Here is a 15,034-nt window from a genome sequence, read left to right on the forward strand (position 1 = left end):
TAACGAAGATGGGAACTTCTATGAAGCCGGCCATATTTGAAGCGTTTGATACTGCAAGGAGCATTGCTCGCTGGCATCAGGCTGTAAAAAGGAGCCGGGCAATGAGAAAAGCTGCTAGCAGTGATATACTGCAAGGAGCATTGCTCGCTGGCATCAGGCTGTAAAAAGGCGCCGGGGCATTGAGAAAAGCTGCTACCAGTATTGAGTCTAGCCAAGAAGATGCCGATCAGGCTTCTGTCGTAGTTCAGTTGTTTGAAGTAAAAATTCATGAGTCTTCGCTAAACAATGGCACCGACGTAAGAAATTGAGTCTTTACAGGAAGATGGCACTAAAGAAGAATCTAAGCCCAAGGAGATTACAGAAGACAGTATAACACCATTCAAATTTCTAAAACCATAGTGACATACAATACTAAAACATGAGAAGCGTAATGATGTAGAAAATAATCAAAACAATCAAAACATGACAAGCGTAATGATGTAGAAGATAATCAAAACATGAGAGAAAATAATGAAAACGCCATCACATTTCATAAAATTGAACTTATGGATTTGAGTACACATAGCCAGCAGGACCATACTCACAGAGGCAGAAACAACGCATTCTCTTTCAGAATCGGATAAGTATCTCTGGGCGTCAAATGACCGTCGTACCAAAGTAAACAATCAGGGAGGATGACAAGGAATCTAGAGAACCATGGCAAGATCAAGTACGAGAGTTAATAGGCAACTAGCCGATGGATCAAATAAACGAACTGGCTTATCAAAATTTGATGACAATATTCTACTTACTTCGTGTTATAATTACAGGTGGTGTGTTTGATTTCTTTGTTAAAAGTGTGCTTGGTTTAATGAAGAGGTAATGGAAACCAACCTAATCGAGAAGACGACGAAGACGAAGCTAACAGATGAGTTTATTTTCTGTTACTACGGGATCATTTCATGAGTTCATGGCCAAGAATTTAGTATGTTTCTGGAGGGGGATTTATACTTGCATCGTTCATTCCCCTGTCAATTTGTGATGGTGGTGGTCTGCAATCCTATTACAGTGAATTTTGAGGATTTGGTTGATATCGATTTGGGAAATTGGTCTTACTAGCCCTTTTACAAATACACCAACTAAAATTAACCCTATGCTCAAAATGCAATCTCTACTACTAGCCCAGCCCTTTTTTTATGAAAATATCCTCATTATTGTGTCAATAATCTACCAATATAGCGTCGAGAATGTGTTAGTATTGTGTCGATGATAAAAGTGTTTTGTCAAAAATGACTAATAGAAATTGCATCTGAGAAGAGAGCGATTTTTTGTGAATGGGGGCTGCTAAGCCCAATTTCCCTATGGCTTTTATTTTTTGTTTCGTAACAAAGAATTCAGTAGTTTCGATTATAATTTATAAACAAAAAGTGATGCATAAGCCTTTTCATGTTACAGAAAAATGTCAATCCTTCGAAATTATATTTTTCATTTTCCTTCAGTCTAAAAGTTATTTAACGCTTTTAAGTCATTTTATATGGTGTGGCGAGTTTCAATTATTTTTTCCACCAAGAATATTGAATGAAAAGTAACACTGAAGTTTACTATCTTCGGAGCTTCTTCCTGGCCTCTTGGGAAAATAAGTGAAACTGATTTTCTTACTGGTACAACGAGATAAAAGGTGCGCCGTTGACGTTTGAACAAACAACACGAAATAAATTTCCTGAAAACAAACTCACATTCACTGAGATTGTACTTATGGATTTGAGTACAGAGATCATTGGCCCCATCCATGGCTTTGTCAAATACAATAATTCAGCTCAACATCCATCTCCCTCTCTCTCTCTCTCTCTCTCTCTCTCTCTCTCTCTCACACACACACACAGAGGCAGGGACAATCTTTGCAAGCGTTATGAAACCTGCAAAGCTCTGACGCGTGCAGTTAGCTCTCGAACTTGACTCCTCAGACGATCAGCATTACAGAAAAACTCAACAAAGACACCTCGCTGAAGCCCAATTTCCTTGGCATGATGTTTAACAATCTGCAAGCCATGCATATTGCGAATATTAATAACACGATTAAGGTCCAGAAAATATTTAACTAAACCAATATATGCACCAGAGAGTAGTTACCTCATTTTTCTTACGATGCTCCAGTGTCACCTCTTCAACTGCAGCAGAGAGTTTTGCATTTATTTTTTCCATTTCATCAAGCTCTTTCATCAATGGCTGGAAAACAAAGACAAAGATATATTAATTTTGTACAGGAACAGAGGCGAGAAAATACTAAAGAATTATCACAACAAGCTGCAATAACAACATGATGACATGATGTTCAAATGGCCAATAGCAGATCAGAAAATGTAGAAGAAAAAGAAAAGTAACATGTCTAACATGAAATTATGATTTCAACGCTACGATACATAAGGACAACTGAAGGTTTTTTCATTCTTTAGTATTCATATAACCATCATTTTAAAAGGAAACATAACATGTTAACCACGGTGAGTTATTGCTATATTATGAAGAATACTTGTATTCTGTCTTTCAACCAAATTTAGATATCAAACATATCGCACACGAAAACCATCAATTTTAAAACAAGTTAAAGTATAGAACTCTTCAATGTTGAAACAAGATCTCAACAAGACACGATTCTCCATGGTCAGATCTTCTACTTTGTGCGACTTAAAGAGCACATGAAGCATAGAATACCATAAGAGGGAAAAATCAATACCAGTAAAAATGGAAACAAGTGAAGTAATAAGAAATGAAGGTGTAAAAGTGATGTCATACCCGTGGTGTCAATATAGGTTGTGCAGTTGTGGAAGACGCAAATAGCAATTGCTGCAAACTTTGAATTAGAGTGCACCTGATACAATTAACAAGTTAGAAGTTTTCCCACAAAACGAAAAGGTGGAGAAATACACATTCATGGTAGATACTTTTGAAGAGATGGCCAAATCAGTGTTACTGAGGAGGCATGTTTATTCGTGTTAAAGATAGGGAAGACATGCTAGACCACTACCATAAAGTCTACCAAACGCCAGACACACCCATGATGCCAAATTACATCAAATTCTACCATCAACCATGCATATTTTCATTTCTCACTAAAAATACAGGAAAAGATGCCAAAGATTAGATAACTTGTTTGTTTCATTGAGGTTCTGAATGTTATATTGTATAGAATTGCTTGTCATATCAGGCTATCAGCATTCCAGCAAGACTGCTTTGCCAATGTATTTAGTGTACTATGGATGTGGATTCATTCAGCTATCGAATTTTCAAAGTGAATGGTCATAAAAGATATCAAAGAGCAGGAAAAAAGCCTTATGACCACATGATGTTGTTGTCCATATGGATGCAAAAAAGAATACCATACAGAGCAAGGCTTGTATAGGTTATGAAATAAGCAATGTACATTCTTTAATTTTGGGGTGTAAATTCATTAACTAGAGTCGTGTAGAAATCCTACCATTTGCAGTGAGTAGGAAAAGAAATTAAGAGTACTAACTTGTATGGTTGCAATAACCAACGGGCACAAGATATACTACTTAAGTTGCACACAGCTATTTATAGGCCAAAATGAAAACTTGTTATACTAATACTCTCAATGGTTAAGAAAAAGCGGGGTAACTCACAACTCATTAACACATCTATTTCTGTCCTCTGGAAGTGAGTTCTCAAGATCAGACTGAAGGGTCATCAAGTCTGAATGAAGACTAGATATCTGCTGCACAATACCCGGAGCTGATACATATGTTGATAGCCCAACTTGAGCATCTAATACAAGAACACATAAATTTAATAATTGAGAAAAAAGAGAGGAAATAATCGTATTAATATAAAATCTTAACAACTTTGTGTTTATTGAAGAAGAATGCACTGTCATTACTTGAATGGATACTTAAAAGATCTCTAACACCATGCAAAAAGTGATCCTGATCATCCACTCCTCCTTGTTCTTGAACATCAGATGCTGCTTGAATTAATGCCAGGCAACGACCCTATAATGATTAGAAAGGAACATAAACACGCCATGATAGTGGAAAAAGGAAAAGAGGATGAAGGGTTTAAGCATGCAACTGTAAGCAAGGTTTCCCAAATAATCTGGAGCATAATACTTACCAGTTCTGAGCATAATAGTATTACAATGAGATGTGTTATGACTTAAGTTTTGAATACATGTAGAATCATCTAACAGTAAGAGAATATTTGATAGAGGTGAAGGAGGAGAAATGAATGAGAAGTCTAAAGAGGGAGAGAGAGATACCACACGGCCTTTTGTTGCTGACAGGTAGGCTTGCACCTCTGATTCAATAACCTTAAGCAAGGAGTATGCTCCGAGCATGTTTTTCTTTTCCAACTGACAAGCCATTTTTAAGAACTGATGCCTTGCAAGCTGATTAACAAGATGATTTATAAACTGCCAAGGAAAAATTGAATAAGAAAATGTTAGACCAGAAGATCAGGAATCTTTGTGATATAAACTCAATGCTTAATTGATTGATGATAAGACAATTAGTAGCTGACAATACCGCTTTCTGCCGGTTAATGTAATATTCTTGTCGCATGACCTTTAAGTCATAATCACCTACAAATTGATAATTCAGATCACATTAGCTATGAAGAACTTTTTGAGCCATGCAAGGCAAATAATTTGATGTTGTTTCATCTTACAGTTCTAGATTGGTTTAGTTACTAATAATACCTTGCAATATGTACGTGTCTTGGAGTTGAGCCAGCTCCCAACAAAGACCTGGAATAGTCTGAGAAAGGAATACACAGTACCTCAAACTAAATCAATCAATGATATGAATGTGTTTTGAAGGCAGAAATAAGCATACACAAGAATCTTGTAAGAGTATCAGAATAGGTGCCACCCCCAAGAATAACAACTTCAAGAGAAAACCCCACAAGATAAATGAAAGTATAAATACAGGCAACGTGATTAGCAAGCAGGTAGCATGTCCATGATCCTTTCCTCATGGGGGTTCTCTCTATGACTACAATTAGAATTCAACTTTTTTTCTGCGGAAGATTTTGGAAATTTGGATATAACAGGTAAACGTAGGAAACTTAAAAACCAAGAACAATACAAACCTCAGATAATAATTTCTCTTCCTTGTGATAAGAATTTGATAGTTCTCCAACAAGTTCTGCATGCTTTCTCCTGTATACACATTAGATACTCCTTAGTCAAAAGATATTGTGAAATGTAGCAGATAAGAAACAATTGAAGTCAACCACTACACAAAGTGTAATGAATTGACTTGTTAAAATGCATTGTACCTGAGGGAATGAAGATCAAGATGGATGTGAGCTTCATCCGATGATACTTGAGATTTAAGTGCCATTAGAATTGCTTGCTGCTTAGCATTCTCAACTTGGGCTTCCACCCATTGTCTTTCACTTGTCCCAAAACTGCACAATATTTAGCAGTAACAGAGTGAGCAGGGATTCCAAATTTACCAACAACAAAAAAATGCCAGCATGAAAGTTGACAAGAAAAAGGTTAACCAGCCACAGATATAGAAATACCACATCTATTCAAGTACCAGAAATAGATAAACCATCCAAACAACAAAAGTAAGGTTGAATTATCAAAATACCACATCATTTCAAAGAACGTGTTTGTATGTCATAGACTGATAGTGATACACATTCATGCGTGTAGAGAGGTAGATACAGAATACAAACGAATAAAAAAGAAATTTTTTCTGTGCCTCTCAGGTGTCAGAGAAGTAAAATAATTTACTACTAGAATATACCTTCTCACTCTGATTACACAAACAGAATACATCCTCTAATTTTCGTCATACTGGAATCAAAATGTAATATTTTTGTATCTTCTTTGTAGATTTTCTTAAAAGAAATAAAACAATTGAAGTAATAATAACAGCAATTGTTTTAGTTTCTTAAAGTGGATGTGGGGATCTGAAATCAGACAAAATAAGTAGGTATTTCTTTCATTTTATAAAAGTTAAAACTTTGTGAATAGGGGAAAAAGTTACATACATAGAACGAAGTCGCTGCAACTCAGAGACACGCTGATGATGGGATTTTTCTAAATCTGCTGCAATCAAAAGGCCGAGTAAAAGGAGTCAATATTTGCTACTTTATAAAAATTAAAACAGCTTAGGATATCCGAATACCTAGGCAACTCTAGATTATGCAAATAATCAACATTTGCATCAAAGTGATAATGATGTGATTACATATGGATGTCAGGTATTTTCTGAATTCAGAAAAGCAAAAAAATAACATTACAAATAAAAACATATTCCTATTTTTCATTTTTTCAAGGAAGTATGTGCAGAAAAACAAGAAGAAAATGATTTGTGGCATACATATTAAGTTTCTCTACATGACTAAAGCTGTGTACATCACTCCACTCATTGGTTTGTGTAATTGTTTTTTTTTTAAGAGAAGGTTAAAGTGATTTTATGACTCAAAAAAGTAAATTTTCATATCAAAAATAGCCTCGGTACCAGTTGAAGCATCAAATATAAAAAAATCTTCTCAAAGTCATAAGCGTCCAGCAAGCACATGTAATCTCTACTCCATTGGAAAAGAAAAAGAATCTGGAGCTATTAATCTTCAATACTTAATGCGGAGAGAGAAAGGAAATTAGAAGAGTGAAAAATAAGCAAAAGCCATAGGACGGATTACCTCTTACTATGATATTTGAGATGTCTTCAAGACTCACCCATGAACACTTAGATTTTCCCTCTTCAACAACTAAACGAAAAGGACCCTGTTCATATCACTTAGTAAGGCCTTCATTTTCCTTTTAATAATATGAAGTATACAATAGAAAAACCGGCAAGACACAAAAAAGATACAGCATAATTGATAGGGCCATAAGAAATATACAAGAGATGAGGGGAAAAAACATGATTTCAAGAACTTATTGAGAAGATTTTCAACACTAACAAGATAGAATTCCATGAGATGAACTTCTGTCAAATATGAATAGTGGAAATCTGAATTTTTCTTAGTTTTCTTTTGATAAATAGTGATCTTGAAATTATTCCCCAAAAAAAAAATATTCAACTGGGACAGAGTGTTACAATTTACTTTCAATGCAGAGGATCTAGAAATAAAAGCTGGCAGCCTGGCACAAAGTAATGATGGATATCTGAAAAATAAGTTGCAGCAATACTGGCTAAATTTCCATCCTAAGTGAAAGCAACACTGACACACTGATGCGCGACCAATTAGATTAGCAATAATTAAAGCTGGAAAAGAAAAGGATACTCATTCATACACAATCAGTAATTAACAATGCTTAGAGAGGGGAAGGGGGGGAATTATCTACACACCGTGTCCAACTGCTTGGCAAACCACTGATTTAGCTCCTTGATACAAGATGAATCTCCAATTAAGTATGGATGAAAGTCTGCGTAAGCTAAATAGATGCCATCCCCTGCAAATTAAGTAGGGCTAAAAGTTCATAAATATGAAAAGGCAGAAATAGTGAGCTTGAATGTGGAATTCCTAAGCAGAAAAGTGAACATGCATTCCTCCTTCAGTTGTGCACAAATCACATAATTATTCTCAATTTCTCATATTAAAATGCAAAACATATACTGGGCATTAAACAACAAAGGTTATAGTAAAATGTTTAGAAAATCAACGCAAGTACTGAATGGTAAAAGAATACAATACCATCCCCAGAATGATAATGGGCCAACTCTTGTGCTGTAGAAGCCATCCTTCCAAGAACTGCGTTCATCTAGAGTAGAGTGAAAGAATTAAAAATCTTATGAAATTTGAAGTAGCAATAAACTTCTTAAAGTACTTTTCTCATTAAAAAATCAATCAAAACCCAATACACATGGTTCTCTGCATACACAAAGGCAGGTTGAACTGCACACGTTTGTTTGCAGATAAATCACTGAGCATTCGAATGCTCATTCACATGTTTGCAGACAACATAGTATACATAATATATGGAAAACCATGCTCAATCAAACAATATCAAAAAGGCTAAATGGATCAAACTTATCATAATTGCTGTCCTCAATTTATCACACCACCAGTGTCTAATAAATTGCTTTTACAACTTAGTCAAGAAAATGACGAAATCCATTTCAAAATGGGTCACTAATGCGCAGAATATACTTCAGTGATTGTAGCTATTCTAGTAAGGGAGCCTTCTTTTTACTAATATACCTGCAAATTTCTTGCAGAAAGGCTATCGTCTATAGTTGTAAGATGTCCACTGACAGTAGAGGTTGCAGCAACTCGAGCCCGTCTCCCTTGGATCAAAGCCGAAGCCTGATCAGTAAGCATGTCGAACTGAGAATGCAGTTGTCTAAGCTGTCTCTGCAACTGTAAAGCTTCAGCTTTATAGGCCAAAGTTGCATCCCTAAGGAAGAAAACAAGTCCATTAGTACTGGGAGCAGGGCATCACTAGCCAAAAAAAGATACATCTTAAAAGAGATACCAAGTTGCTAGAATATGCAATGACCAAGCATACTTTATGTTATACAAATTACTGAGAATTTACTGGCATGCTAGTTCGCCGCCTATTTTCTGTACATTATCCTCTCGTTTAATGTCCTCCTTTCTCGCCATGATTTACCCGCAAGAAAAATGAAATAAACAAATCAAGTAAACGATACCCACACCAAAAAATGTGCTGCGAAAATCTCTTCTCAGTCCTCATGTACAGGCCAGAACTAATGCATCACTAGAGGAAAAATAACAAAATGAGTATAAATGAATGTAAAAAGTATGCAGTACAAGTATGGTACCGGATATCTTTGAGTCCCTCCTCAGCTGCGAAAACCGCCTCCTGGTTGTCTGGCCTGGAAGCAAAGGCTGAAATGCTGTCGTACGCAAAGTCCAAATCTTCCCCCTGCAAAACCAACATTTATATCAAAGTATCAATACACATATACTTTGAAGTTCGAACACAGCATATAAAAACTCAACAATTTTGATTACAAACAACAGAAACGAGAATATTACCTCTAATAGCTTCCCCTCCTGCACAAATTGATCATATCTAAACAAAAAAATTGAAAGAAAAAAAAATCAGAAATTATATATTATTACAAATTTTCAAAATTCAACCAAATGACAATGAATGAGGGGAGAGAGAGTAACTGAGAGAGTTCGGGGAGAGAAAGGACGTTGGAGGGGCGGAGGCTGGAGCAGATCCAGTCGAGGATGGGTCGAGCGTCGTCGTATTGGAAGGGCCATTCGAAGCTGTCAGGGTCCAATGCGTCCGCCCCTTCGTACCCTAATTCACCCAACAGAGCGCACAGCGTCGCCCCGCTCATTTTCCGGTCGTTTTCTTATCTCTTCTCTTGCTCCGTCGTGAACGGCGGTGCCTCGGGATCAGATCTTGCGATTTCAAATGTTTGCCAGCGACTGAGGGACGAGTGAATTTTTTGGGCCGTTTGGCGCCGGCCTCTGAAGTATGACGTCGTTTCATTTGTGTTTTTTGTGTAATTTCCAACAAAACAAAAAAAAAAAAAAAAAAAAAAAAAAAAAAAAATCGTCGTGAACAATTTTGTCCTTTTCTCTTCCGGACAGATGATCTTAGGAAGAAGGAAAACTTGTCGGACGCTTTGCTTGCCATACAATTTTGCGGAATGACACTACAATCCAATTAAAACTTATAACATGACAAGTCTTAAATATTATATTTTATCATTCTTTTATATTTAAAATTCTCATAATTATTTTTCCTACTAATTACTATACATCATGAGATTGATTTGATGTATATTTTTCTTCTCCCCCTCCCTTTTTTTCTTCCCTCCCTTTTGGTACTTTTATGTTTTGCCATAGAAGTCTTCAGTTTCTTTTCTCTCCCACTTCTACCATCATGTTAAAGATGGATAATCAACCAAAATAGTTGTACTTCAACCAAAATAAAGTGAAGGATAATCAATAAATTGTGAAAAGATCAACTCGATAGTATGGAGTGAGTCTGCAAGATTGTATTTAGAGTTTGCTACAAAATATTCTAATCATTTATAGGAGAAACATATATTCTTATGCAGAAAGGAAATAAAGAGGGGGAAGAAGACTGCACACGGCAGAGAAAATTGCGGAAGACAAATAAGAGAGAATGAGAAGAGGAAAAAAAAAAAAAAGGAACAGACAAATTTTGTTAAACATCAAGCATGTGTTAGAATATTTATATATATATATATATATATATATATGTACACATATCACAGTTTTATTTCATTATAGATAGAGAAGATGGTTTAATTTTTTTTCCCATTATTTTTATGAAGGAAGGAAATGCACAGGGTGGGGAAGAAGCCGGCACTAGCAGAGAGAAAATTTGAGAAGAAAAAGGGAAGACAGAGGAGATCAGAGGAAAATTGAAATCTTAAATTAATCTTATATCAATTAATAGGAAATATAATTATGAAAGTTTTAAATATTAAAGAAAAATAATAAAAGATAATATTTAAAACCTGCCACGTGGCGAGCTTTGATTGGATTGTAGTATTACTCAACAAAATCCAGTGGCAAGTAAAGCCCTACACAAGTTTTTCTCCTTAGGAAGATGTCAAAAAGTCCACATAAGTAATAATAGTTAGAAAAGACACTACTAGTATTTTTCAACGGAAATGTCAATTTCTATATGGCATGACATGGAATGCACCAGATAAAGTTGTTGTCAAATTTGACAGCAACTTCAAATCTATTTTCAGTAAATCATAAATATTTCTTTATAATTTTTGTTATTACCTTTTGTTTTAAAATTACTAATTACAATTATAAAAAGTTAATAAAGCAATTAATAATAGTTTCAATTTGACATAGCGGATGGAGAACCAAACTTACAAAAAAGATCAATGTGCCACATAAGAGCATTTCTAAAGGATATGTCAAATTTTAAAATATCAAAGTAATAGTTGATAGCTTATGTGACAATTTGACATTTTATACAATATTTTGCTTCACCCGATATGTTAAATAATAATGTTATTTAATAAACTTTTTATCTTTTTATGGAATCCAATGATTAAGGTAACCAATCAAATATTTAAAAAACATAATAACATTTATTATATATTATATTAATCTATTAAAATATCATTTAATAAATTCGACATCTGCTATCAAATTTGACAGCAAAAGGCTTTGCCTTCAAATGACTCAACGCCACCTAAGAAATTAAAGGCTCGGTTGGAGAGAGTTTGCTGCCATTTTTTATTGTTGTATGCCTACGTGGCAATTTTGACATCTCCCTTGGAGATGCTCTAAGTCTTTAAATTTAAATTGTGTTTAAAATTTGAATGAGGATCCTGGATCTAGATGATCCTTTAATCGTGTTCATTCATCATAAATTGTATGATATACAATGCACGAACACGATTAAAAGATTCTCGTCGAATCCTCCTATCTCCATATGCTTACCACCATTAACCAACTTAAACCCCCAAAAGCTGCCACGTGTAATTTATTCTGCTCTGCTTTTTTCTTTTTTCTTCTGAAGTATTAGGAGAGTAAAATCCTCTTTTAAATCGTTGACTTCCAAATTTGCCCTGATATAAAGTGTATCCACTCTTTTTCGAAGCTCATCAGCATACATAATGCAGTTTGGTGGTGATCAGTTTAAGCCAAATCAATTGCAAAGTTCAATGATAGCAACAATGGGGGTGAGCCCTTGCCGCCACCGTCGCCTTCCACGGCTAAGAGTCGTCATTGTCTTCCTCCAACAAGGATCCCGGTCGTGTTCCTCGGATAAGGGCTTTTTCATTGTTTCGTGGTCAGAGTGGTTTCATGGGTTGAGTTGGGCTTTTTCATTTTCTTTGGAGTTTTCATTGTTTCGCCATCATCTTCCTCGGACAAGATTCTCTAAAAGCACTTTCAGTTTCAGACATTTAGAACCGCTTTCCAAATGAGACCTAAGTCATACTTTGGCTCATACATACAATATGCAATTAAACAAAAAACGACTAGACAAAATTGTATGACTAAATAAAAACAGTATAATCGTCGAATAACATGTCTATTAGTACCTAGACACCTTTTCTCATCTCTGATGGGATTAAAATCTCAAAACTCCTATGCATTTCGAAGAACAATATCAATCGATTCCAATCTGCCAACCGCCACAAGAATAAGCTGCCTGTTGTAGGTAGTCGTGCAGATATCAGTAGCCGTCACAGTGACAGTCGAGGAAGAGATGAAATGGACATGGTGACCATTCCAAGCCTCTTGTCGTTTACATATATAAGTACATAGATCATTAGTAGTTCTTCATTCTGTTTCAGAATCCGAGAAGTATTTCTGGGCGTCAAATGGCTGTCTCCGGGAGTTCATATCATGGACATTTGGCTGTCTCCGGGAGTTCATATCATGGAAGTTAGGCTGTCTCGGGGAATTCATATCATGGAAGTTAGAAGGAGCTTCTCCAGACATCGGAGCAAATGCTGCAGCTCAAATACATAAAACTAATGAGAAATGCACACTTAAGGCAAGTTTTCAACGGAAAATGATTTAACAGAAAGAGAAAACTTGCCAGTACGAGATAAAAATATAACTTAACTAGCGTGTATGTGAATGTCACTTTCAACGAAGACCATCCTAATATACATTTTGCTTAATAAACTATTCTTAGATGTTTTTGCCATGTAGGTGCAAGTTTGTTCGTCTAATGATCTTTTCAGTTTTCAAGAAAGATATTTCAGAGTCACTCAGGGATTTGTAATACGAGGTCAGCACTCTATCGGCCACAGTAACAGGATGAGTCAAAAGTCAATCTATGGGAACTGTAGCTCACTCAATCATCAATCCACAAAATTTTGTAAGTTCTATAGCCCATCAAATCTAGGAATCTACAAAAGAAGTGAGCAACAACGTTGGACTACCGCAACAAAAAAAACTAATGAACACCAAATAAACAGAACAATGCTCAATCTACAATCAGAGATATTGGTAGAAGAACATTCTTCACCTAATGGTGTACAAGGGCCAATTAATTCGCAAACCAAATCACAAAAACGGAAGTTCACAACATAAAACTTGTTAAAATACATTCAACTAACCTTTCTCTCTCATTCTCCTTTCTCTGTCATACTCAAATTTATCCCGAATCTGGTTGACCTTTTCCCAGGTATCACCTTGCCTACTTGCAAAACCATTGTCCTGCAACAAAATAAAGTCAGTTGAGTGTATCATCACACATCCATAACCATGTGACCAAAGTAGTCAAAAGCAAAAGATAGCACAAGCATCCCTCTAGTATAGCGGGGTCCTATGAATACAGAGGTATCACATCTTACACTAAAAAAAATCAGGGTGTCATAAATCATAGTTTGGTGACAAAATCCTATTTACTTCGGTTATAAAGCTTGATTCCGATGGCTTCATTTACCAATGAAGATAGCAAGAAATAATTGCATTCACAATAACACAAAGGACCCGCTTTGAAGATTAAACAACATGTTATTAAGTGTGGAGTTTCAAGTCGATGATAATGGACAACTATGTGAAATGCTGGGCTGTCTACTCATGATTCCTAACATGTAATTAGCGAGGTGTAGGTGCCGAGAGAACACATGTTATATACATCAGCAAAGCTAACATATTCCACTAGGTCCAATAAACCGCATCAAATTCCTACCTTAAATGGCTCAGGATGAAACCGCTTGTTCCTGAAACACAAGCAACCGAGCAAAATTAGCATCTGAATATCATTAGACGCCAATGGGCAGTGAGCCAGTGAGATTTTACACTACTAGAACAAACCGAGTAATAATTACATTCGTATACATCAACAAGCCCAGATTTTTTCAAAAATTTCCATCTTTTATATAACCATGTTACATTGAAATTAAAATCTACAAATGTCAATTCTTTGCAATACTGAAAAACCATTTGCAGAAATTAATCAACATGGCACACCTGTACGGAGAGAAATCGTGATCATCGTCCTCGGCGGATTCATAATTCGCATGATCCTGAGCAATTTTTTTGGAATAACCCTCGTCCCAATACAGCCTTTCCCAATTTTCCCTCAGCTCCTGGTAAAGCTCCATGTATCTTTTGCACCAAGGCTCGTGTTCCTGTCAACAAATTAAAGTAAAACCACATTAATACAAACCCTAATTAATCCAAAACCACACAAGTAATCACAAAGGAGCAAAGACGAACCGTTTCCTTGAGGACGAGGCGAGTGCGGCGCATGAACTGGTCTCGGAGCTGCTTGCGGCGCTTGTTGGGGATGTTGTCCCTGGGAATGACGAACCGCTCACGTGGAGGCACGTGATCGCCGATCTCGTGGATTTCGCCGTCAACGACCCACCACTCGGATTTCTCCTCCTGCTTCCGCATGGCCAGGGCGGGTGACTTGTGGCGGCGCCGAGATGGGCCAGACTCGGTCCGGGCCCATCGCAGTTGGGTGGCGGCGGCCGCAGTCTGGAAGCATGACGGTGAGTTCTTGAGTCGTTTTGCTAGGGAGAGCATTTGGGAAGCAGTGTTTCTGAGTTTGGTGCAGTAGAGTGTTACAGTCGAGTCTGTTGCGGGGATTTTGGTCCTTGCAAGGAGACCCGCTAAGTTTATCCGAAGGCTTAACCGGTTCGAACCGCTTGCATTACGTTTTTTTTTTTCTTTTCTTTTTACTCCTCGTATCTAAAGAAAATATCAAAATGTCAAAATAAGTAATAATGGTGAAACAAACAGTAGTTATATTTTTCAATGGACAAACCAAATTTGACAGCTGCTTCAAATTTTTTAATTAATTATTAAATACTTTTTATTTATTTTTTTTATTGCTTGAAGGCCTTACCTTTTAATTTCTTGTCATACCAATGTCATTTTTAAGTACTTTTATACATTTTAATTCATTTTCTTTCAGGTATCGTTTGGTATGCAGATGGGACGGGACGGAATGGAATGGGACGGGACGGGACGGAATGGAATGGGGCGGGAGCAAAGATGTCCTCGGATGGAAACAAGGAGGAAAAAGAAGGAGACAGAGAGGTTATAATTTTGTGTTCCACGGATGTGGAACGACTCGTTCCAGGAGGTGAGGTGGAACGAAAATTCACCTAAAACTCGTCCTGTGGAA

The 15,034-nt window shown here is 36.4% G+C and overlaps 2 protein-coding genes across 3 annotated transcripts; both read right to left on the reverse strand.

Annotated features, from left to right (window-relative positions):
• Nucleotides 1–1,670: 1,670 nt before the first annotated feature.
• Nucleotides 1,671–9,411, reverse strand: LOC137728945 (AUGMIN subunit 3). 2 transcript variants are annotated; one of them, XM_068467758.1, is made up of 18 exons: nucleotides 9,097–9,411; nucleotides 8,959–8,995; nucleotides 8,742–8,845; nucleotides 8,158–8,353; nucleotides 7,651–7,717; nucleotides 7,305–7,408; nucleotides 6,652–6,736; nucleotides 5,998–6,052; nucleotides 5,272–5,403; nucleotides 5,083–5,152; nucleotides 4,691–4,748; nucleotides 4,518–4,573; nucleotides 4,253–4,405; nucleotides 3,875–3,986; nucleotides 3,621–3,762; nucleotides 2,773–2,848; nucleotides 2,110–2,205; nucleotides 1,671–2,018 (listed from the first exon to the last, which is right to left on the reverse strand). In XM_068467758.1, exons 1-18 carry the CDS (start codon nucleotides 9,270–9,272, stop codon nucleotides 1,887–1,889), a joined length of 1,851 nt encoding a protein of 616 aa, XP_068323859.1. In that variant the 5' UTR covers nucleotides 9,273–9,411; the 3' UTR covers nucleotides 1,671–1,886. The 2 variants fall into 2 exon arrangements, with proteins under 2 accessions (XP_068323859.1, XP_068323858.1); XM_068467757.1 differs by having other exon boundaries at nucleotides 5,998–6,055.
• A 2,397-nt stretch (nucleotides 9,412–11,808) lies between these two features.
• On the reverse strand, nucleotides 11,809–14,483 carry LOC137729687 (uncharacterized). Its single transcript, XM_068468692.1, has 5 exons — nucleotides 14,119–14,483; nucleotides 13,870–14,030; nucleotides 13,589–13,619; nucleotides 13,011–13,110; nucleotides 11,809–12,395 (listed from the first exon to the last, which is right to left on the reverse strand). The coding sequence occupies exons 1-5, from the start codon at nucleotides 14,428–14,430 to the stop codon at nucleotides 12,223–12,225; spliced, it is 777 nt and encodes a 258-aa protein (XP_068324793.1). The 5' UTR covers nucleotides 14,431–14,483; the 3' UTR covers nucleotides 11,809–12,222.
• Nucleotides 14,484–15,034: the final 551 nt, after the last annotated feature.

The sequence above is a fragment of the Pyrus communis genome, chromosome 3 (assembly GCF_963583255.1).
Source record: "Pyrus communis chromosome 3, drPyrComm1.1, whole genome shotgun sequence".
Classification (NCBI taxonomy): Eukaryota; Viridiplantae; Streptophyta; class Magnoliopsida; order Rosales; family Rosaceae; genus Pyrus; species Pyrus communis.